The 26,765-nt window shown below is 25.2% G+C and overlaps 1 protein-coding gene across 1 annotated transcript; it reads right to left on the bottom strand.

The window, feature by feature from the left end:
* Nucleotides 1-11,692: 11,692 nt before the first annotated feature.
* On the bottom strand, nucleotides 11,693-26,366 carry LOC129611200 (23 kDa integral membrane protein-like). The gene is made up of 3 exons (XM_055524191.1): nucleotides 26,180-26,366; nucleotides 25,900-26,061; nucleotides 11,693-12,260 (listed from the first exon to the last, which is right to left on the bottom strand). The coding sequence occupies exons 1-3, from the start codon at nucleotides 26,333-26,335 to the stop codon at nucleotides 11,955-11,957; spliced, it is 624 nt and encodes a 207-aa protein (XP_055380166.1). The 5' UTR covers nucleotides 26,336-26,366; the 3' UTR covers nucleotides 11,693-11,954.
* Nucleotides 26,367-26,765: the final 399 nt, after the last annotated feature.

The raw sequence follows: 26,765 nt of genomic DNA, 5'->3' as shown, positions 1-26,765 counted from the left end.
GAAGAAGAAAGAAAAAAAAAATTTATTAAAAAAAAAAATGTGTTCCTATATTTCGTATGCAACTAACACTGCTGTGTTCCTTTATCATCATCGTCGAACATTATTATTATATCATCATCAGCAATCATTATCAACATCATCATATCGTCATAATCAAAATACATCAAACATTGTATACACACATACTATATACTCCTATATATATGCAAGACGCTTCTGTTTATGCAAAATATACATAAAAAACTTTTAAACCATAAAGTCTCTCATGAGTTTTGCTAAATATGATCTTCAAAGTGGATATAAATGATTCAAGGGGTTCATATCATAATATTTTATTAAGATTTTTTTTTTAAATACACACCTATTATATATTATGTATATTAAATATATAAATATATAAGGATCATATACATATACATACTTATGAGACGTTCAATAGTAATGTGGTCCAACTCAAAAATATTGTCGTTTTCGAAATAATTACATAAAACTGCTATACGAAAAATCTTAATTCATACAAAATGGTCCACTACTGCGGCGATTCTATGTTGGCGTGAATAGAATTTTATAATCTAAAGTTTCTCTTTTATTTTGCTTTTAAAATTAATTTGACTTAAAGAAAACTAATGCTATTAACAGCGTAGCATTCATTCTACATTGTAACTATTACAAAATTATGTAAAAGCGCATCAAATTCATGAATCCGAAAAGTGCCCAATATGTGAAAATCTTAATAATTTAAATATTTCACGTATTTCTGCCAAATACAAATGTTCTACATATAATATTGCGCCCATAACTTAAAGATTAAAGACAAATTTTGTTGAAAATTTAGAACACATTAAATTTCGAAATGTAATTTTTTTGGTTTAAACCACTTTAATTTTGACTGTCTCATTTGAATGTATAAAATGAGTATAAGAATAAAGTCAACTTTATAGCGTATAAAACTTTCATAAACACAACAAGAAAAAAATACAAAAATAAATAAACAAAAATAAGTTTTTTATTCCCGTAATATTTAGAAAATTTTCATATGACAGGTGATACACCATATTTTTTGTTTTTGTTATTGTCATTATTATTGTTATTGCGTTGTCGTTGTCATATTGTAATTCTCTTTTTATATAACAATGGCACTCGACTTATTTCTTCTCAAAAACACAACATGAAGAGTGCATACACATATTTTTTTTTATTTAGGCATCTACAATCATTGTGGTATGTCACAGAATTTTAACACCTTCTCCAGGATAATAGAAAATGAATAAAAATTTTCTATACACATACGTATGTATATATAATGAGTGTGTGTACCGAGTATGTATAATTATACAGACATATTATGTACAATATAAGAACAAAGAGAAAAAAAAAAGATTTATTTTTCATAACGGTGCATAAACATTTAGTGTGTCATATGCTTGATATGAATTTATTTACTTTATGACAATTATTACATTAAAATGACTTACGTATTATATATAGGATGGGATTTTATGGTATATAACAATGAAATTTTACGTGTAATTTAATATATACAAATACACTTTAGATTTGACATGGTTAGTGTTAAGTGGCATATAATAAATTGAATCATTTGTAATTCAAATAATTTTGTTTTCTTTTGTTCTTGTCTTTTGCATAATTTGTTTGTATAAATTTTCATACATACATACATACATACATACATATTTCATTTCATTTCATTTTTTTTCTATTCAACTTTAATTAAAAAAAAAGGCAGGAGTGGTGATAATAAAAATGAAAGAAATAAAAAAATTAATTGATCTCTATAGTAATTAAATAATCAAACACAAATAACATTATTAAGTGTTGCCGTTTATCGATGATCCTTTGACAATATTAGTATGATTTTCATTCAAAAAATAATAATAAACACATTTAATATTGCATAAGTTTAGGTTTCCGTTGCTAAGGATATTTTTGTTTAACAAAATTTTATGATGAAAAACTAAATATATAGTATGCTGGCCATAAATTTTATTATCTACATTATATGTATATAAAGACTGTCCCAAAATTTACGCAAGATTTGAGTTTTATATATGCTAGATAATATAAAACAATTCATTGCTAATTTAGATATGATCGCATGAAAGTAATGATTAGGCTGTTTTTCGAAAAATACTCGAAAGTGGCAATGTATATAAAACAATCTCTAAGTTGCTTTCCTATTGTGTTAGAAAAGATTCAATTGTTTGTAACCAATTAATAACCACATAAAAAGCGATTAGAATTTACTTTTCTAATTTAGTTAATGTAAGTTAGAACTAAATTTTAAAAATTATGGTTTCTCAATCAAAAAGACCTTATTATCAAAATAAAACAAAATTTTAAACAAAACAAAATTTAAGAATAATTTCAAAATTGGATGTCAAATAATTTACCGCATTCCCGCATTTCCATTTCGAACAAAATATAATTTTTATTAAATTTTATATCTACGTTCCGCCTGTGAATGCGTTGAATTGACATAATAATTGAAATAAATCCGTTCAAATTTTTGTTAATTTCGCTCTAATTTTCAATTGTTTATAATTTTATAACTATCAAGTTTATAATATTAACATGATCATCTTGACTGTCTCATTATTCTGTCTAATGACCTAATGACATACACATTATAAACTGTATTATTAAAACCAGATGGCTCTGTAGCGGTTTCATTTCTTCTTGCTTTATTTTAAAAAAAATTATATTTGACAAAAGTCCACCTCTGACTAATTTTTACATGTCTGGTTGCACTATAAATTTTTTATTTTCTAATTTAAGCAATTAATTTTTTAATTTTAATATATTCCAAAGTAAATATGTCAAAAAGTTGCCAAAGTGTTAGAATTAATATAAAGTTAAAAAAAAGTTGAATGAAATATTCATGTTTATTTTTCTTTTTGTTGAATAGAAAGTTTTACGCTATTGTTAACTAAACAAATTTAAATTATTCCAATTTAAATAAAATAATAACCATCAGAGCGAAATGTTAATTTCAAGCTTTCATTTTGTATTCAACTTTGTTTTTAATTTGAGATGAAAAATATGCAAAGAGATGAAACGTCACATGATTTAATTAAAAATTTTATATGAGTCTCTCTTGCATTCAAGAATTTTTTTGATGTTCATTAAACTTTAATTGAACATAGCGAAAAGCGTACCTTTTTTAAAAATTTAATTTATTCAATTTGGGGTATAATGGGCGTCATGGTAGGTAGTTTATAACAACCTTTACTTTACTTAAAAATTTTAAAGCCTAGTTCGGCCTTTAATATTACAGCCAATGACTTACCGAACAATGCTTGAAATACCTTTCATATATTAATAACACCTTTCGTATATTAATATTAACATTCTCTCATCAAAAAACACAGTTCTCAAAGACTAAAATGACAAAATAGACCACAATAGGAAACTACATGTATTGCAATTTCAGAAAGAATCTATAAGAAATTAAAAGCAAATTTGTATACTTGTATTTTACAGTAAGAAAAATGAACCTACAATACCACAATAACAAAACTATGTGATTTTTCTCCGATCAAAGTTTTAAATACACATGCGAGTCAGAAGGTTTTGTAAAATTTTAAACAAAAACAATTCAAAGAATAATAATTATTTGTTTATACAGAATTTTTTATTCGCAGAAAACATAATAAACAAAAAGTAAAATGCAACTTTGAACATCAGCGGTAAAAGCACGTTTAAGCATATTTTATATGCAGCCAAACATATGTATGTGTAATGCTATAGGAATTGTTATATTCATTTAAGAATGAGGTTGAACTTAATCATACAAAGAATAATTGTTTTTTCTCTGAAACCTAATAATATAGCTATAATAGTGAATAATTCAGAAAAGTTTCAAGTAATTTTTGAATTGAAAGAAAATAATGAAAAACTTAGTATAATGCAAACTGATAAATGCTATTTTTATTATGAGCCGCATACAGTACAGGTTATATTGTAACAATATTCTAAAAATATGTAAAGATCTACAAATAGCACTTAGGCAGCTATATTATATTGAATATCACTTTCTATATAGTACATTTTTATGTCTACGTAATTAAATAATTTAATTATTAGAAATAAACTTGATATTTATAAACAATACTTATTCCGCAAGAAAAGGTCAGGACTAATTCTCTTAGAATTAAAAGAATAAAATATGTGAAAAGCATCGGCCATTGTCCTTCTATGGTTCACATGAAAAGAATAAACCGTCTTAGTCTCTGCTTGGCAGAGAATAAGGCGGCAAGCAAAGCATCTGCTGCGCGAATGATGGGTTGTGGCTTGCTTAAGGTTAAGACACTTTGGATGGGGATTTGTTGTGACTCCTTCGTAAATCTCACAACTCCCAGTGAACGTAATACTGATATTCATCTGAAGTAGACCGCGAATCACTAAATCGATCTTTGCAGTTGAAGTGAGAAGGGCCATAGATCCACGGTCCTCTGAACAAAAAAAAATAACGGAATTACTGTGCATATTGCAATGTATACAGATATATATAGACCCATTATATATTTAGATGCAAACCGTAACATTGTATATTCTGGGAAGCCAATTCCACAGACAGATTATGTCGAGAAAGGTGGATAAAATTGTATAAACGGGAATTAACGTACATGCAAGTAAATTGAAATTCAAGTTAGCGTTCAAATAAATTAAAATCTAATTATAAAATTTCTTATTAAATTCAATTAGGAAATATGAAGAACGGCTAAATTTCAACTGAAATAATATTTTTCCAAAATGAAATATAAATAATAATAGAAATTAAATTAAATCTTAAAATTAAATTTATTCACAGGGGAAGGGAAGCTCAAGTATTTTTTGTCTTCATATACAATGTCATGAAAAAGTTAGTATATTTTCCAAAAAGGATATAGGACTCCGCAATTTTTTTTCTCTCTCCAGGGTTTTTTTTTCTCATTGCGCTAATTCGTTATATCTAAGGCTTATTTCTTTATAAATTAATTTATTACTATATTTGAAGACTTTTTTCATTTTATTAAAAAACCATTTTTTAATTTCAATATTTTTGAATTTATTTTTTTTGTCTTCTATATGATGCGCTCTTATAATTTGATAAATTTATTTTATTTATATATTTATTTTTCATGTTTTTCATTGTTTTTTCCATAATATTTTATATCTGGGAGTTTAGATGTTTTACAGGTAAATATCAACAAACAAAGTAAATATTTTCCTAATTTTTTAAATCAAATACTGAATATAAATATTTATACATTTATGTAGGTATGTGTGTATGTATGTAAATAAAAACATTCGCCACTTTTTCTAAAACAATAAACCAATATACGAGTACGAGTATATAAGAGAACGAACGCAACATTAGTTGAACCTTTTTTAAATTTATACTCTTGACTCCTTTATATTTTAACAACGTTTACAGGTTTATCTTTTCTTGTTCTTATACATTCTATTATTATAAAATATATGTACATATACACATATACTATTACAGAATATTGCATAGGTATGTCAGTGTTTATGTATTTTAAATAAGAATATAAAGGAATTTTATTTTTTTTCCTTTTAATTTTTCTCATATTTCAAATTCATTTTGTTGTTTTTTGAATTGAAAGAAAATAATTTCCGCTGAATTAGTCTAACGATGTCAACAGATTTTCATCATAGTAAATGTACATATAAAACATATAAAAAATTACAAAAAAAAAACAAATATTTACAATAAAAATAACAAAAGAAACAAAAACGAAAATAAAATAAACATTTTAATAAAATTTAAAAAACGGAGTAAACAATCGGGATTTTCATATTATTTTCAATTTTCTTACGATTATTCATTTTTTTTAGCGTAAATTTACTTAGTATATATGTATGTACATATGTAGGTACATACTATATTATGAATAGAAATTAATATCTAACGGAATAATACTTAAAATATAACAATATGGTATTAAAATTTCTATAGGCAAAATATATAAGTAAAAAATTACAGGACAAACAATATACCGGCTCAACACGCACAATACGAAATTTCAGGACGATAATAAATGGTACAGACAAATCTATTTAAATTTTTGAAATAGACATAAAAAATTTCTGAGGCAATGATTCCTGATTACTTTCCTAGTTATATCAAGAAATATTAAAAATAATTGTACAAAAGTCAACAAAGAAACAAGATTTAATTTTTAGTCTTAACTTTAATAAAGCTTTAGTATAAAAATCCAGTTGTTTTTTTAAAATTATTCTTAAACTTTAATCAACATTGATCATACATTGCCACAGTTCTTTTTTGTTTTGATTTTGGAATGGAAGTACGCAAGGCAACCGCTAACCTGTTATTTACAAGTAATCAACCAAAAATTTTCCTATTTACGTATTTTAACACCAAATCCTCAACCTTATACTCTGTTACTACAGCTCAGTAATCAAATTGTTTTAATGTTAACTCATATAGAGAAAGTTCAATGCTCCCCCAATTTGATGAAGTATAAATTTTTCACTAAGTCTGAAAGCATAGACCCTTTATAAACTAAAAGAGAACTTTAGATAACAAGAAGACTAGAGCTTACACACTAAATCTGAAAGAATAGCCCCCTTTTAGCCTGGAATAGAACACTAGATAACAAGAATTTTTTAATTTCAGTTTAAATCAACATTCCATACATGCACTGTAGATACTGAAATTATTATATTTGTTGGACATCTGTTTACCATATCTATGGTGGTTATAAGTTTATTTTATTATACTATACCATGTAATTTTATTAATAATATTTTTATGTTGAATAATTTTATTTAAATTCAACTATTAATTTATAATTATAACTTTTATATTACAAATTTATTTATATTAAAATTAGTTATTATAAGATTAATCATATTATATTAGAATTACTATACCTAGTGGCACTTCAAATTACTATGTTGCACTAATTAATGAGAAGGAGGAAGTTTTATAAGTAAAATTTAGCACAGTTGGCGGTATACCTAGGGATGCTATGAAAACCTGATTTTACGATATTATTTTAGTTATAATAATTAACGCTATCCCCATGACAGTATTTATAGTATTACCATATTTTTAACAAAGTCATGAAACATTTTCACTCTTAATTATATTTGAAGATAATTTTTGTTAATATAAATAGAATAAAATGCAAGATCTCTCAATTCTAATATTTCGAAGTAACATTTATTAGAACGTTAGGTTTACTTAAATTTGAAGGAATTCACGGCTAATTATAAAATAATTTTTTTTTAATTTATTTTAACACTATATGTGATTAAATTTTATATTTTAATTTTATTGCTTGCAGCAGTTTGATAAAGGGTTCGTAAAAACAAAAAAAAATCACCTTTGAAATTATATTTTAAAAATGTCATGGTCACAATATCAAAATCAATTCAGCGATTAACCAACCGTTTAGCATCTAAAAATAATCTTAACTACTTATCTAATCGATAAATTACAAGGTCAAATAACTTTAAAATTGTTTAAAAATTAATCCCTTAAACTTGTTTTTATTTTTAATTTTCCACCCTGATCTTAAATAAATTTTCAAAACTTTTTTTCTATATTTACTTGCTAACAGCTTAACATTGCAACTACTATAACTTGAAACGCTTGACCTACATCTAATATTAACCTTTTCCGTTTTTTTATTGCCACCATATTAATATATATATAGTATTGTATATAATTGTATAATTAATATTGGTAAATACTCTAAAATACCTTCATAGTCCATGTCTATATTAGAGGAAAGTGAAAGATGAGAAATTGTTTTTAATAAATTTTAAGTAGATATAACGTATATGTATGTATGTGTATATGTACTCTCATATGAATAGTAGTTTCCAAATAGCTCCTTGTTAAAACTTTTAACTTTATTTATTAAAAAACAAAAAGTAGATGAAATTTAATCCAGTTATATATTACATACAAAAATATTCTTGTAAATATATATAAGAAACAATATGAAAGCAAACTTCCTATGTATAATAATTATGCAATACATATAGGAAAATTGAATACAATGGAAATCTCATATATATATAGACACATTGTAAAAATTTGATAGAACATAAGTTTGTGTTTATAATGAGGGGGATAAAGTTTTTGAAAGTGAAGAAAACTTTTTGTTTATGTTTCTAATTTTTAAATACAAAAACAAAATGTTCTTTAGCAAAAGGTCCTTAAAAAAAGCAAGTAAATTTTACTAGAAAAAAAAGTGATCATCAATATTAGTAGAAAATTGGAAAAAAAAATATTTATTGATAAAAACTAAATTTCGTACTTTATCTGAACGCATATTGCAAGCGTTAGTCATGAAAGTGATGGTTTTTCCAATTAAATTCTAGTCGAAAAAGGTCTAGTTTTTAATAAAACAAGTTCACTGAAAGTTAATGCGATCAACGAGTTTAAAATCCTCCGTAATCAGAGACGTCATTAGCAGAATAAGTCACCTTCAACAGCATTAAAATTACAAACTAAAACTAATTAATTAATCGGACAAATTTAAAACAAAATTACTTTTGTAACCAAACGTCAAATGGAATTTTCCAACTACAGGTGACGTATCCTAACAGACTTTTTTTTAAACCCAAAACAAGTAGCAAAACGAATCTCGAATTCGTCCATTTTTTAAATCATTGACACTTTTATTACACTGCTTTTTTTATACATAATGAAGCAAAACGAGTAAACGGGATCTGGATGACCAATAAATTATTTACCAAATTAAAAAAAAAAAACAATAAAAAATTTAAAATTAAGTTTATAATTTTTTATCCACTATAAAACAAATAATTTTTTTGTCCATTTGATGTTGCCCTTGAGACTAACTTAAATAGATTTTCTTGATCAAGTTCTTTAAAGATAATTTCAAATATTTTGAAAAGGTCAAAATGATTATATTGTGTTGTGTTAGCATGTCGTCGTATAGAACGCAATAAACATGAATTTGAAAATTTACTGAAAAATGGACCAAAAGTTTCCGGATAATTGGTTTAACTGTAATATTTGCTTTTAAATATATATTCACCTTTGCTCAAAAAAACTGAATTTTTAAAAAAACATTTCCCGAAAAAGCAGTTTTAGATACAAAAGCAAACGGTTTTAGTGATTTACCTCGGGCGAACTGAAAATTTCCATTTGATTCAAAGTGGTTTGATTTGATCTGAAAAAGGCTCTTGTTTGTACAGAGCCTGGAAAATATATTAAATATGGAATTTTTCGTCGGCGTCATTATATTTACAACCAAATGAGTTAAAGTACTTTTAACATTTTTTCGGATTTTCGGGTTTCGAATATTTTCGGATATTATGTCCAGGTTATGAACTTAGCTAGAATTGTAATTTTGTAATTATAACCATATATGAGTTTTTATTCTTCTTAATATAGAAACTATATCAACAAATATTAAAAACAGGAAAATTAATTGACAAAGCTTATGTTACAACAATTACAGGAGCACTTCAGGTCATTTTAAAAAAATTTATTTGAAATCGGTTGGAAATATTATCGATTTGGCAATAAAAGCTTCGGTAACTATTTTGTAATCTGTACAATGCTTAAAGGGCCTATTATTAAAACGGCGTATACATCCGTTTCGATCCTTAAACGATTAATTTATTTTAATTATTTAAATATTATTTTCAACATAAAAATCTCTCTCGAAGGTTTAAAATTAAATTATTTGAAATTTTTTGTATTTTTCCACAATTTAATAAAGGAAAAAAGAGAACAAAATAAAATTCCAAGTTCAAAAATGAAAAAATTTTAAGGAACAGGAAAATTTTTAAATTTCCGAATCAGAAAGTTACAGAAACATTAAATAACTAAGTATATTGTAGCTTTTAGTCCAAAGCAATTTCCTTTCAAAATGAATTCCAAACTTCTTTTGAAAATTTATACCAAAATAAAAAAGAATATAGATATGTACAACATAACTTGGTTTGGAAGAGAAAACTTTTACTTTTTTGCGTAATTCTGTACATTAAAAATTAAAATAATGAAACGAAAATTTTTAAAGCACACTCTAAGACAATTGAACTTACATAACTTATTAAAAGAAACTTGACCATATATCGTCAACACTACATTAAGGATGAATTTAAAGGGTACTTAACAAAGTTATGAGCACAAAATATTCTTTTATATAACTCGGAATTTTATTAGAACTTTACATGTTTCCATTGTTAAAAATATGTGATTGATTGTTATCAGTACTGGACTCTAAGCAAGTTAACATTGCTTTTATAAATTTGCTTGTTAAGACACAAAATATAACTAACACCTGCATTGTTTTTATTCATTATTCAGCTTTCCTAATTACTGCAACATACTTAAGAATAAGTGAAATACGCGAAAATTAAATTACTTCCAATAAATTTAAAAATTCTTGTAGACTGAAATTGCCAATTTTAATCGCAATAACACAATAAAATTTCTCTTATATTTGCCAGATTAAAAAAATTATAATGACTCTGAGCTTCAATTGCTTTAATTTTCTAATAATTTCCCAATTTTGTTTATAACTACAGTTTGAAGATACTTTAATAAGCCTGTCTACATAAGGTATGCAAATAGCGTTATGATGAGTGAAATTTTGATTTATACTACATATTTTCTGAATCGTGAAAATCACGCCTGAAGTTTAGAAACATTTAATTTCAAAACTGACTGATTGGATTTTTTAAGTTTTCATCAGAAGTTTCGTCATTTTGATTTTTAAGTTTTGGGCACAAAATTTTTTTTTAATTTCCATGTGGGATTCGAGAATTAAAACGAGTTATATTAAAAAAGGCCAAACCAATTTTTACCCACGTCCAATTTATTTCAAATTGGATTGTAAATGGAAGTGGATTAACATAACGTCTGTGTATCTGTATAAAATTAAATGAGAGAGCGAAAAACAGGTTACTTATTCTCAAATCCTCATAAATCTAAGAACCTGTTTTTAAGCCCAAAATCACGACATTCACGTATGGATCAAATGGCACTTGAGCAAAGATATTTATGTCAAAAAATATAATTGCGCCGCAATTAATGCGATTTAATGATTTATACCCACCATTTGCCACCATAATCTTAAAAGTTAATCATTTTGTAATTAAACTAAAAAACTAAGTTGATTGTATAAAATTTTCATAAATCCATTACACATTTCGTAATATATTTATTAAGAATTTTAAAGAAAAAGATTAACTTACAATTTTCTTTCTCAACAATAGATGACTTCGTGTATTGGTTGTGCTTTGTGGAAAAAACAAGAAAATGCGAAGAATAAATTCATTACTTTACCAACAATGTTTAAAACTTAATTCTTTATGTATAAAATTTTTTAAAAGTTTCCATTTTTTCTACACAAATGCTCCCTATACAATATAGAATACAATCTGAATTTTGATTCTTGTTCTTATTATCCTTATGTCCAGATGTAAAAGATAAAAAAATTCTTAAGAAAAATGCATTCCAGTGCAAACCGTACTACATAAGGAAAATACGAAAAAAAAAACAATAAAATTTTTCTAATTAAAATTTTTAAACAATTTTCATTTTAATTTCCTTTTTATTTAAAAATTATTCTATAGTGTTTTCCAAATAAAAATTATAACAATTCTTTTACAAATATTTTTTTTTTTTCAAAAATGTTGAAACATAAAATTAAAAAATAATTACGTATATATTTATTTACATAAAGATGGGGTTTTTTTTTCATAGAATTGGCCTAAATAAATAACACAAAACTAGGAGAAGAAAAATAAACAAAATCAAACATAAAAAAAAAACAGAAAAAAATGAACAAATTAAAGAAAATTTTTTTTGAATTTTCCTCTTCTAGTCCATTTTGTATGTATAACAAAAATATAAACAATAACAACAACACCAACAACAGCAACATAAAAATAAACAAAAAAAAAAAATTTTTTTATTTTTTATTTTTCTTTGACTTTGTAAATCCTCTCTTTTCAATTATCTTCAAGTTAACAGCCATCCATATGGCACTGAATACACCACCAACTTCAATTGCACCAATTGCCATACAACCTAAAATTAATTCATTCCATTTTAATTCCCACCATTCATGATATTTAATTTTGCAGCCATCCTTATATAATGTTGCTTCAGAGCAAACATCTTCTTCATATTGTTTATCGCAACATGTTCTTGGAAAATAACCATAATGTGCTGATACTTTATAATCAATTGGTCCTCTAACACCACAACAATTATACTGGAAAAAACAAATAAAGAACAAAATAAAATAAATTTAAATTTTTGGTTTTTTTTTTAAATTGGTTATTAATTTGGTTTAAAAGCGGTCAAATTTATTAACTATGTGTTTAGAAAAGTGACACTTTTGTTATTATTTTGAAATTTCGATTATTATCAACTTCTTGTTATTTTTCTTTGCTCTAAGACTGGTTGAATCTCCAGAACAAGCTAAACCTGCTATAAGGTTATTAAATTTATTTTATTTTTTTAGTGCTAATAAAATTTTCCAAGTTAATTTGTTTTAATTTCTTACTTATATAAAAAATAATATGTCTTCCGTAATTATAATAGAATAAAATAAGCTTAATGAATGGCAGACACTCAAAATATTACCAAAAATTATAATATTACGTTCTCCAAGTTATTCGGAGAAGTTTGAATTAAATATACAAAGAAAGCTGTCAGAAGTAAAATAGCAAGGGACTAAATTTATTTTTACGGCTAAGTTTCGGGATAGACAGGCTTAGTAACAAAATTTCTAATTAAAAAAATTGTAAATTTCCGGTCCTCAGTTTTTAGACTTTTCTCCAAAAATTAATAAATTAGGTGAACAATGGCAATTTTTTATCAATTTCAAAACATTTTATTACTTACTTTGTTTTTTCCATTTGCTCTAACACAATTATAACATTTCAAATCAACAAAAATATATTCCAGCATTGACCGGTTACGAATGGTTCAGAAATATTTAAGTTTCTTTAAATTTTCTGCAAAATTTTTACGTCTTCCACGGTTGACTGCTTTTTTGTCTTTTCTGTACTAAATATTTTTGCAAGAATTTTGAATTTCCGCTATATTTTTTAGCAACGGGAAGTTTTCTTCTCTCTGCCGAACACTGTGGCTTTGACAGGTGTTACTGAACAATCTTGTTGTCAAACAATATGGTTAAATAAGTCTTACTATTTCTCCGTAAAACAACAATCAGCACTTTATTAATAAGAAATTAAAAAAAAAGTGCATTTAATTCGAGTGACTTGAACTACTTCTTCCCGTACTCAATCTCAATTGTTATTAAATTTATAATTTTAAAAACCAATGCTGACGAACCCATGAAGCTAAGGTTAGCGTTAGAAACTGCCGATTTCGAGATGTAAAATCAGAAAACTTGATTATCACAAAATTTTTTTAACAAAAATTTATTAAAACTTTGGGAAACTAATTGCCACTTTTGTCACAAATAATCCCATCATTTGACAATAATAATTCTAATTTCAATTGTTTTTAATTGTTGTAATTTTTTTATTAGAAAATTAAAATTATATTGAAAAAATCTCTTTAACTAAATATTAAAATACTTTTTAAAAATATTAAATTTTATCAGAAAAAAAAACAATCCCTAATTGGTATAATCAACAAAATATTAGTGTTTTGCTCCTATATCCTTACTATATAACAAAAAATAATCCTTCAATGCTGCCAACCGTATTGTTAAAATAAGGAAGGTTATGTGATCGCATCAAATTTTTGATGTCAAATTTTCGATGAGAACAAACTTCTTCATAGCATGGAAACATAAATAAACTGTTTTTAGAAAGATGAAGGTCTGTTTGTCTGTATGTGCACCCGTTTATCTGAAGCTCGGTCCAACCGATTTTGATGAAAATTTATATGTGAGCTTTTCCGACTATGCCATGGAAATAATCAATTTTGGGGATATATCAGAACCTCGAGAATAGGACTGGCCGTTATCCGGGTCGATTTTACATTTTTACACATATAAAAAGAAATAATCAACCAAATTCCTTAAAATATAATATTTAAAATTGGGGTGTTAAAACAATGAACCTAAAAATTTTTTGGAACGATCAGGGCTCGGAAACCTAACTTGGGCGATTTAAAATTTTTTACCTTATCTACAGAACTAATTGATAGAATTTTTTAAAATTTGATATTTGAGCTTTGATTGTTACTGAAATTAGCTGGTGGATTTTTCAGGGAATTCGAATACCACAATGCGAAACTCTTCTAAGAGCCAAATTTACACTTTTCGGTTAGTATTTAAAACACATTTTCATAATATACTGCAACAATTTCACTAAACTAGACGTCGTTGTCGTCACTCAGGTGCTGATCACATCACATTTTTTTTTTAGTTTTAGTTTGTGTGTCTAATCAAAATCCGATTAAAATATTCACACATCAGAATTAAATTATAATTTAATTTTGAAATTATAAATAAATTTTTTTTTCTTTTAAATAAATAATTTTACTATTTTATAATAATTTAATAACTCCAATATATTATTATGATAATCTTAAATTTAAAATATAAAAAAAATTTATTATTTAAATAATTAGGTTTTAAAAACGAATTACGATGATAATCAGAGTATAGAACAAAAAAACAAAGTTATTTTTAATCACAAATTATGATAATTTGGTAAAACAATAATGGTTAAGCGTCAAAATATTTAAATAAAGTAATTTTCAAATAATTATTGTGAGAGTGAAAAAAAATGAATGAATGAAAATTAAATATTTTTAAAATTTAATTAAATCATCATCGCATAGGTATTTAACTCTCAAAAGGATAAAATTAAAATAAATATTAAATTATTTCAAAAAAATTATTATTTAAAAATCAAAAAGCCGAGAATTTTTTAAACAAAATTTTAAAAAAACCGAAGGTTGTGTCGCATTATGAACTTATCATATTAATTTGGTGCAAGGTACTGATTTTCCGATTAAATTTTAGGTGTAATATACTATGATACGAGTATATAAAACTGTTTACAATATTTCATACTCTTGGATTTAGGGACCAATAAACCGTAGATTCAAAGTGTCAAAATTGGCTTTAATCTCATATTATATCAAGGCATTAAAATATTGTATGTATACTGTGATTTACTTCAAAAATTTGCCTTTTAATTTAACTACAGCTGTCCGCCAATTTAGACTACTTCTAAGGTGTCAATTACACATTAGTCTGAACCTATTTAGATTAAGCATTTGAGATGAAATCTGGTGAGAATTTTCACATCAGATTCATTTAATACCTTAACGTCAGACTTTTGACAACAATGTTTTGAATATTTGTAATCTATAAACTAATTTCAAAAAATTAAAACTGACCGAAAATCAGCCGAATCGTTGCAGAATTTTTTAAAAAATTTGATTTGCGCAATACTGTTTTTAAAACTTGGACAAAAAATCTATTGAAAATTGAATAGTTTTCTAATTTAAGATTTTAGTTACACATCAAATATTCAAACGATTCATAGAAAACCGAAAATCTTGATGAAAACACTAATTCTCTATAGAATAGATTTTTTTCGTTCAAGATATTGCTCCTTCTGAGCCATAAAAATGCTGGATTTTGTCAAGTTACTGTAAAGGTAATATGTAAATTCGATTTAGTAAAGTCGGGATCTAGTGCCATTTTAACTATAAGTGTCATCTTAAGCAAAGTAATTTTCTCACGGTATTTCGTCAGGTGCTCAAATTTTCAAAAATGCAATAAATATATTTCAATGTCACCAGAAAAATTTTCATTTACTTGTCCCGTTACTTCTTTGCAAAATATCGATATTTGATCTACTATATCGATACAGTGAGCGTAATTGAACTTCTCTAAAAGCTAAAATGTTACATTCATTGTGATATCAAAAAATTGTCTTGTGTCCTAACTAGACTAGTATCAATCTAAATTAATTTTTATTTAATATAAAAGTTTTTTTAAATTCAAAATTATAAGAGAAATTATTTTTGCAACATACCGATTTCAGTAGTTTGCAAAATGTAGGTTTGATTAAATAATTTTTTTAAATCGCAGTTGAAAATTTATTTAATTTTTAAAATTTTTTCATTATGTTGAAAGTTCTTTTATAATAGATGTGGTTTTGCTTTAAATGTGAGATATATAGATGATATAAATGAAATTGTATAGATATACTGATAAATATTTTTGCATAGTAACGCTACATACGAAAACTTCTTTTTAGCAATGCACACTATGCTTTCGCAAAATTCTAATGAGCGTATAATGTATGCTCATTAGATCCACTTTGTCCATACGTCCGTCCGTTCGTTTACAAGACCTCTACACCCTTCAGTTCAATCATTATTTTAACGCCTCTTTATTTCGAAGATAATATCTTCCATCGATTATCCTAAAAGTATGCAATTTTTTAAATATTTTTTATATGAACAAAAGTAATTTAAATAATGTAGTAGATTGCGTTTATAAGCAGTATTTTCACTTATGGAAGAGAAAAGTTCTACTTTACAAACAATTGCTTTGACACAATTATATTTTAATTAAAATCGCATTATTAATAAAAATTTATACAAAAACATTAAAATATCCGAAAATAATAAAAGAAAACAAAAAACAAAATTTAATTTATTCTATCTAACCACTAATTTTTCCAATTATCCTTCATTTATATCACCACATCTTAAATAACAAAAAAAAATTTCCGGATAACATTTCAGGATGCGTTATTTATGCTATCACATATTACACAAATTGTAAACGGAAATTGGTTTAAATTACTATATTTTGTCCGTATCATGAATTTTAATTTTTTAAGGATAATTTTTTTTAAATTTTCATTACAAAAAATGGGGCATTCATTTTTCAATTAATTTCATAATTTTTTTTTCTATCATACAAAATATCAGTGAAAGTTCGATTTAATTATTGTCGCTAAAACGTTCGATTTCCATATGGTTTTTTTTTTTTAAATTTTTGCCTTTCTTTTTCAGCTAAAATTTTATTAAAATTTTCAATAAATTCAATTCACGTGATTTTAATTTTTTTTGTTTTTCCAGTGAAATGTTGGTTATGTTGAAGGGAACGCTTTATCAAAAGATAAATTTTCTTTTGTATATGATTTTTTTAATTTTTTATTCAATTTGGTATTTACCAAAAACTGTTTGTATAGCAGTAGATTTTGATTTGCAGTTTTCTATCAGAATTGTTAATTATTCAAAAAAAAAAAATATCAAAGGGGTAAAAAAAAATTTCAATGGTTTTTTTTTATTTTTTTTTTTTATTTTACTAGTTAAAAATTTAGTATTAAAATTTTCAAAGTTAATTTCTGTAGAGGTTATTGTGAAAGGTAATTGCAGAATAACAGGATAATTTTTACTAATTTTTAATAAGAGAGAAATTAAAATGAGAGGGTAAAACATATACAAAAATAAAAAGAAAAAAAAAAAAGAGTAAGAAAAACCAAAAATAATTTTCTTTGTGAAAGTTTTTTTTTTGATGCAACAAAAATTGGTTTGGTTTTTTATTTTCCATTTCGTACACCAAACATTTATACTGGAAAAAAACTGAAATACTATTTGCTATAAAAAAAATTAGAAAAACAGGAAGGGCTATTTTCCCTTTTACATTAAATCACACATTAAATTTTTAATTAATGCTTTGAGAGAAAATAGGGAAACATTTAATTTAAAAAATTAATTTAAAAAATTAAATGTTTAACAAAAAAAAAATTAAAAATACGATATTAAAGTCATTATTTTATTTTCAAATGAGAAGAAAGGCATACGACCCCATATTTATAGCGAGAATCGGCTAACAACGTCATTCTTTAATTTATTAGGTCAGAAAGAAATGGAGACAGAAAAAAACGTACACTGTCTTAAATTTAGATACAGAGTTTTCGCATAAGGTTAAAAATAATTCAAGGGATGATTTTTTGATAATTTCCAGCAAAGAATTGCATGATTGCAGAGGAACGGGGTTTGGTAAATATACTCGTTTTCGAGCTACAGCTCGTAGAAAAAACGGTATCAAATTTTTCTTGTATATAAATAAAAACTTATGAACCATGCGACATAGATTAATCATCGTAGCCAAAGAGTAAACGAGTATATCTGCACCTCGCCCCACTCATATAATTTTGTACTGGAAATTGATCAAAGAATCATCCCTGAAATTGCTTGCAACCTTATGCGAAGCACCCTGTATAATATAGATCTTATTTATATTAACTGAGAAAGGGTAAGGGAAATTTTATTAAATTCTATTTAAATTGCGACTAAGAGCAAACGCATTTCTCTGACTGATTTGAAATTATGAAAACTTTATTCTTATTTGAATCCGTAACGTTTACAAAACATAATCCAAACCGGATCCTATGTCTTAAATTATTGTGTAAAACTATTCCCGATTTTCTAATGTCAAAATTTACCAATATTAAAAACAAACATCAGCAATGTAATTGTGGTACAACTACCAAAATTTTTAAAAAGTACAGTACAGATATGATAAAAATCAAAAGGAAAGTTCATTTTAGGACATTGAATTATTCCTATACGTGCACATATAAAAAATTAATAATCTATGTTCAAGCAGACATACACCATCATACCATATACTAAAAGAACCAAATAACGGAAGAGTAAATATAATCCTTATATAAAGGAATTTATAAAAAGTATAAAAAATTAATTGCCAAATTTCGAAGTGTTACCATACCTATTTTCAAACAAAGGTCTTAAGTAAATTCAACAATTTTAAACTTTACAAATTAATTATGTTTCTATCTTTAATGACTTTTCACCTAAAAATAGCACGTAAATATTTGTTTTCTTTTTCTGTACTAAAATTAATTTAATATTTTTTTTTAGAATATTTTCAAAAAATTTCGGAAATTAAAATATGCTAATTAGTTTTATCCTGTCCATTTTTCCGTGCCCCAGTTAGTATGTTCTACATTTGTTTAAAGAAACCATAAAGGAATTTTTTCTAGAACTTATTTCTAATGAGATTCTTAGTTCGAATTCTTTCATTCTCTTGAAATTATAATTGTACATAAAATCCTAAAAATACCAATGTTTAACAATTTGTTATGTTAACAGCAAGAAATACTTCTCCAATTATGCACACATTGCGGCTCTTTTCTTTTACTATGAAAAGAAACACACAGTGTTTGTCAGTTTTGTTAAACGGCAGGTCTTCAAAAACAGAAAAAAATATTGTGTACTTCGACTGGAACAAAATTTTCTTTCTTCTTCACTCTCCTCCTAAGTCATTTCTTTTAATTTACTGAAGTCGTTTATTCCCACAACCATTGTCATTTCATCTTTCTTTTCTTATACCCCTGGATGTATGCAATTTTCCTTTATTTACATATTTTCTAACTATTTTTAAGGACAAATGTGCTAGTGTAAAACCAGTTCATTTTGATTCAAACTCATTTTATTTTCTTTGACAAATTTTCTAAAAGGAAAATATAATTTTTTTAATTAAACTTCCATTAATATTTTGTCAATATTTTCTTTAGTTCAACATATTTAAATATTTTTATTTCGTTTTTTTATGATTCTCCTTTAACTTGTTTTTTTTATAAAAGAAACAAGAAGTTACAAAAAAATTAAAAAATTATTTTAATATGATATTTACCGAAAAACTTATGCCAATGTGCAATATTATCCTCTTTTGATGTAGCATTAAACTCAATTCATTTTTATACTATTTGCTAAAGAAGAAAAACTTTTTCCTATACTTTCACATATTTTAAGGAAAAAAAGAGACTGTATCGAAATATTAACTCCCTTTTCTCCCCATTCCAACATACATGAAACGGATACAATTTTTGAATATAATGTAAGTAAGTCTAGGACGTAAGTAGACGTAAGTATAATTATGTGTGTTCAAATTCTTTTTTGTGTATGTGTGAATTTATTTAAGAATATAAGCAACTTAAATACAAAGTAATCATAAATTTTATATGAAAAGAAATAAAGAATATTAAAAATAATAACAATTTTTGTTGCAAAAATCTAAATAACCTCAAGTTAAAAATTATGTGTTAAGTTTAGTATTTAAGGGTGAAAAAAATATATGAAAATAAATGATTGCTTGCCAACAGTAAGAATTCATTTCTGTTTTTTACAAAATTTTAATTTTATTTGATTGTAGAATAAAAACTCGGAATCTTGATTTTTTAAGAATCAATAAAATTCCACTACGAGTTGCTTAGGATTAGAACAATGTAATGAGCTGTCCGAAATTCATTCGCTTTTATAAAATTCGAATTTCCGGAATCCAAATAAATCGATTTCCGGATTATTCGGATTTCCATATCGTTTATTTTTTCCTTTCTAATAAAAAGTACGAAATTCCAGCAAGTGACATAAAAATAATTAAAAAAAAACAACTATTACAGCATTGAAACAATTAATTCGAAAATTTCTAGCACTATGTCATGAGTAAAATAAAATTTATGCGTTTCCTTACAATTTTTTTTTGCTTTCCTAACAAAACTTTTTTATGATGTTGTTTAAATGTTAATTTTGTTGAACTAATTATAAAATATTTTTGTTATGCAAGCCCAATGCAAAGCAAATTAGATAAATTTTATCGAATTTAAATTTTTGGAAAATGTTTACAATAATCTGTTTCATTTTTCTCCATTAAGTGTTCCAGTAGAAATAGTTTTTTCTGTAGCTGGAATATTTTGAGCAAAAATCAGGTCAAGCCTTAATGATACCGATTTTAGGTAATTTTGTGTACAATAAAAAACCTATTTAAAAATCAGAATTAAAAAAATAATTCTGTATATTACAAGATTTCGTTTTTCTAATTGAATCTGTGTTGTTTAACTGAAATTCTTGAAAAAAAATTGAAAGTTATTTAATTTGAAATATTCCAAACATTTCTCCTTGTTTTTCCTTTTGATTTTTTTGCAATAATTCCGGAATTATACCGGAAATCCGAATTACATTTTATGTAACTCCGATAGTTCCGGATTTCATTTTTTGATAAAAATTGAATTCCCTAATTCCAAAACAATTGTAACAAGAATTAAGAACAAGTAAAAATGCGTAGACTTCTTAAAACAATATTATAAATCAGGAACAAAAATTATAATAAGCAATAAAATTAAGGATTAAATTTAAGAGTATAAAAAAAAATAAACATTAAAATACCTTAGGCTAAAAAAATATTTCTATAGTGTATAGTGTTATGAATTTTAATTGATTTATATTTTAAAATTATTCTCATATTATGTACTTGTATAAATATTTAATGATCATATTAACAACCTAAGAACATTAAAATACATTATCCTTTACAATAACTTAAGAAATATTTATGATTTTGAAATTTTATAATTAAAAAAAGTTTAAGGTATGTTTTTATAACAAAATATATTTAAATTATGTATATATATATAATATATATAATATAAATATCAAAATATTAATGTTAACAAGGATCAATTGAAATCAAGTTAATAATAATTGAGTTTTAAAGCATTTGGGGTTTAAATTTAAGAAACATAAAAAAAATTGCAAAAAAAATTGCATATAATTTTAATTTAAATCAATTAACTTGTACCATCTATACTTTCATAACCAGTGCCATCTATACTTTTCAAAAATAATTTCATTTAATTTTGGTCATGACTACGTGGCATGACTAACCGGCTCAAAGAGTTCAATCTTAAACCTTATTTTACTCATAATTTATACATTTCGAACATATTGCAGCTAGAATACCATTAATTACACATTCAATAAATAGTTTTTTGAAAACCTAACAAAATATCCTTAGAGCATCGAATCTCAAGATGTTGGTGGCAAATTTAATCAATCGATTTAATATTTTTGAACGGTAGCCGCAAACAAAACTGCTCATTGTTATGAAAAATATGGGTATTATTAAATTTTTACGCGATTTTACAGCCATTTTTCAAGTGGGCTTATAGAAAACACTTGTTATTGTAATTTCTAATAATTACTCGTAAGAGATCAAAAATAGTTAATTGTAAAAACTGTAAATCTTATAATGAAGACAGACCTGTGCCTTTAGCCTCTCCAAATAAAATTCGTGGTCACATTTTGGATACATTTGCTTTTAAGGACAATATTACACTCATAACGATATTAGATAGGCCATATACATCTACTTTCTTCAAAAGTGTCTTTGCAAATTTATCCTCGTACTCATATACATGATTATTAAGTTCAATCAAATAATACTATTATAGAATTTACAGAAATATTTAAAATTTTGTGAATGAATTCGTGAATCAAAATTATTTAATCATAATTTCGAAATAATTTTTATAATATTGAAAATTGCTTTGATAATTTCAAATGCTCTTTAAAAATTCTAGTATTAAACAAAAATCTATACAAAAAAATATTATTTTTTTTTTAAAAGCGAATAAAAATAATTAAATTCAGGTACATTTAAAAATGCTGACCTATATTTAGTGGCATTTACAAAACCACAATTAGAACTCTTTAAAAAAATTTTTAATTTTAACATTATTTTTACATAAAAAGTTCAAAATAAAAATATTGTTGTTTAAACCAACGAGCAAGCACATTCAAATTAAGTGCACCTATTTAACTAACTATTTTAACCATATTTTTAAATGAAGTCACAACATTGAGGTAATTTTAATTAATTTAAAATTGACCGAATCAGTTATTTTCATATATATACATAGATACATATGTACATACATGTATGGCCAGTGCCTGTTTTTTTTAATAGAATAAATGATGAAAAATTGGGTAAATGTTTTTCTAATAAGGGTGAGAAAAAAAATTATGTTCACATTCATAGGTACACAGGAACTAATATTATTTGATATTAAATTTTAACTTTCGACAAAGTTTCGACAAATGCATTTTCATTGTTATCCGATAATAAAGCTTAATCTCTAATTCGCGAATTAAATTTAAGCATACTGTTTAAGCTACTTCTTAATCATGCAACAATATCCAATATAATTAAAATTGAAAATTTTAACATCTGGTATCTCACCATCGTTTGACATGCATCAAGTAAAGAAATTATTCTTATTCAATACTTCAAGGTTTATTTAATAATTTCTGGTAGCACTAAGAGTTTTAAAGTAGCACATTTCTGTTATATCAATGAAAACCTTTTAAAAAGGAATCTAATACCCAGACACCAGATAAAATCATTATTATCTATGCGATATGATAATAATCTTTAAGAATTAGAACAAAAATCTAAAGAAGCGTTGACATAATAATCAAATCGACGATTAATTAAGTGATATAAGGAAAATAATCATATTTTTTTATGAGAAGTCGTTTATGCTGCAATAAAAATTTGGAAATTCATACAGTTCGGTAAAAGTAAAGGACGGCAAAATGAAATGTCGCTAATTTTATCGTTAAGGTACAACTTGGACTTTTGTACGATAAAAGAAGCAAATCACTTCGAGTTTGCTAAATTTAAAAATTATTTATGCTTTTGAAATAATCAAATTTCAGAAATTTAATTTCTAGAACTTTTCCAATAAAAGGGAGATAAGGAAAAATTTTGTAAAAATTAAATTTTTGGAAAAAAATTATAAATATATCTACACGTCCAGTACCAGCATTTAAAAAAAGGTTTTTACATAATATTTATCGAAAATTTCAATTATCCTTTAGAGAAATATTCAATAGAACCGATCATAATCATATTTGATAAACGATATATTAAAAATATTTCAAAGATACTTGTACCAAATTTATAAGCCTATTCAACTTAATTTGTTCTTCAACATTATGGATATAAAAAAAATTGAAGGGTATACAAACACATAAGAGCTTTTTTGTAAAATGCTTGCGTTATTTTAAAATAATAAAAAAATTTCTCACTCTTGGCAGATTGCATGAATATTTAGGGTGAATTAGCGTAACAAAATCAAATGAACGTATTTTAAATTTTTATACATGTTACATATATACGAGTAAGTATCTAATAAAAAATTATTGGATATTTTTTTAAAAATATTGAACACTAACATATAGAAAAAGCAACTCACTGTATACAAATTGATACGAAATTCAATTAAACCAATACTATAGCATATTGTACACCATGCATTCTTATACAATACACACCAACCAACCTAAAATGTAATAAATAAGCGCAATACAATAAACCAACATGAATGTAATAAATAAGCGTAATACACACAGGTATAATATGGCGGCTATATAGTATAAATATAAAAATACTTTTAAAGACTGCACATTATTTATACTTAGATAATGAAAATTGAAAAATTCGATTCGATAAATGAAAATTCCCATAAATTTTAATACTTTTTTTTTGAGGTTTTACAATTTTATTCAATAAATTCAAATTAGGTATTATTGGTCTGAAAAAAAATTTCACTGTTCACAATTTCATACAAACCAGAGTAACATGATTAATTTTTTTTTTTTAAATTATCATTGTTACATAATTAATAATTAGAATTTCATATTTTGATTTTGTATGTAGTCAGCGAATATAAAGCCAGCCTATAAAAGTTATTAGGACAAATTTAAATAAAAGAATTCTGATTGATTTAATGTTTTGGAAAATGAATGCAATTTTTCGAATGCAATTCAAACCAAAAAAGAGGAATTTTTTAATTTATATTGTGCGATAACTCAGAAAAAACCTAGGAATGGAAAGAGCATATAAAGAAGAAACACATAGAATTAGAAAATAAATATAGAGAAAATTATTGGCTCCTAGGTCGTAAGTCCAATTTGGCAATTGATAATAAAATAATAGCCAAATCATTAAACCAATATGGCGATATGGCATTCAACTGTGGGGTTGTGCCAAGAAGACTCACATTAATAAAATTCAAACCTTCCAGAATAAAGTTCTGCGGGCCATGGTATATACGTAACAGTGATATCCACAGGGACTTAGGAATTCAATTGGTTGTGGATGAAATTAGGAGTGCTACAAAGCAAAGGGCTCGTCTAGAACAGCATGTAAATATGGAAGCAGACAATGGCGTTATGACAGAAAGACTTAAACGAACAAGACCATTCGATTTAACACGGAATACCGATTTCCTTATGAAAGGTATTTAATTGCTGCACGGAAAAACCAAGTTAGCGCGAAGGTAATAGTTAGTCTGCAGGACCAGTTTTATCCGTTCAGAATTTAGGTGATTTTTTAGGGTAGGAGTCACGCTCCCCCACTGTCGGAGGAAAAAGCCAGATAGAGCCGTCCTTCTTCGTCTTTCGAGATTTTTTCCCCTAGTAAAAAAAAAAAAAATTGTGCGATATTTTAAACTTTATTTTCACAGGTCAGCGTTATTATACAAAATTAAGAGTAGAATATATGGAGACATGAGAAAATCTTAAAATCTGATGCTAACTATAAAAGTCATATTTCGGATTTTTGAAAGAAAACCTCATTATTTCGGAACCAATATGTTTTAAAACAACAAAGACTTCAAGGCTAATTAACTCGACTTAGCAAATGTGGTTTAAAATATAATCAATCCGTCGCTTCGGAACTAAGTTAGTTGTATTAATTAATTGTTGATTAAATATAACAGAAAATGTTGATCCTTATTAATGGTATTCGCACTCATCATCCTCTTAAAATGTAATACCTTATAATGGTAGAAGGAGGAACTTTAATATGAAACTATTGGCTATATAACAGAATATAATAGCCGCTTTTCGAAACCTGGTAATTTTCCGAAACAGACTGAAAAATTGTTGCTCGACCCCCATGTTCTGCTTTGAAATCGATTGTCAAGTTTTATATTCAATTTAATTCTCATTCGTTTAAAATTATTCAAAAATTCAATTGATTATTATAAGACTATGATTTTTAATGATAAATCTATTATGGTACTTACCAATGATTGTAATTCATCCAATTTATCTGCATGTGCTGATCTTAATTTAAAAACTTTTTCTATAACAATATCCATTACTTGTAAAAATTCATCTTGACTATAATAAATTAACGCTGTTGCACCAGCCTGTACTACAATCATAATTACTAAAAATACTGCCCACTTCATTATATAAAAAAGAAAAATGGAATTTTTTTTTTTCATTTAAAATTCATAAAGTAAATCAATTCTTAAAATGAAATTAATCCATTATATATAAAAGGTATTTAAAATTTATTACCGTAACACACATACAAAATGAATCCTTAAAATTTGCAATACATCCAAAAATTCCAACTGCAAGAATTACTGAACCTAATGATATCAATTCAACTGATAAATTTCTTGAAGTTTCCGATTCTTCCACTATATAGGTCATATTTGTATCATCAATCATTTTTACATTATATCCAATTAATAATAGACCAGCACCCTAAACATTTTAATTTTCGTGGTATTAAAGGAATAAATTATACAAATAAAAAGAGATTTTATAAATAAATTTTTTAATTATTAAAAAAGAAATATTGATGTTAAAATAAAATATAAGTTGTTTTACAAAATTCAAAAACTACAAATTCAAAGGGATTGAAAATGTTAAATGTCATTAATAATATTACTTAGGTTTCAAAGAGACTGCTGTAAAATTTAAATATCAAATAAATTTGAAAATTATCAAATTAGAATAACAAAAAAAAACTTCTCAAAAAAATCACTCAAACAAATTTTTTACAAATTTCATACACTTACCTGTTCATTAAAAATTTCCCCTTAATATGTTACTCCTACGTTCATAAATCTTCTCAAATTTCCAATTCCAAGTAGTG

This window comes from Condylostylus longicornis, unplaced genomic scaffold, assembly GCF_029603195.1.
Source record: "Condylostylus longicornis isolate FDR11 unplaced genomic scaffold, ASM2960319v2 ptg000048l, whole genome shotgun sequence".
NCBI classification, from domain to species: domain Eukaryota; kingdom Metazoa; phylum Arthropoda; class Insecta; order Diptera; family Dolichopodidae; genus Condylostylus; species Condylostylus longicornis.
Note: the sequence above shows the minus strand (reverse complement) of the source record. Positions and strands in the feature narration are given on the sequence as shown.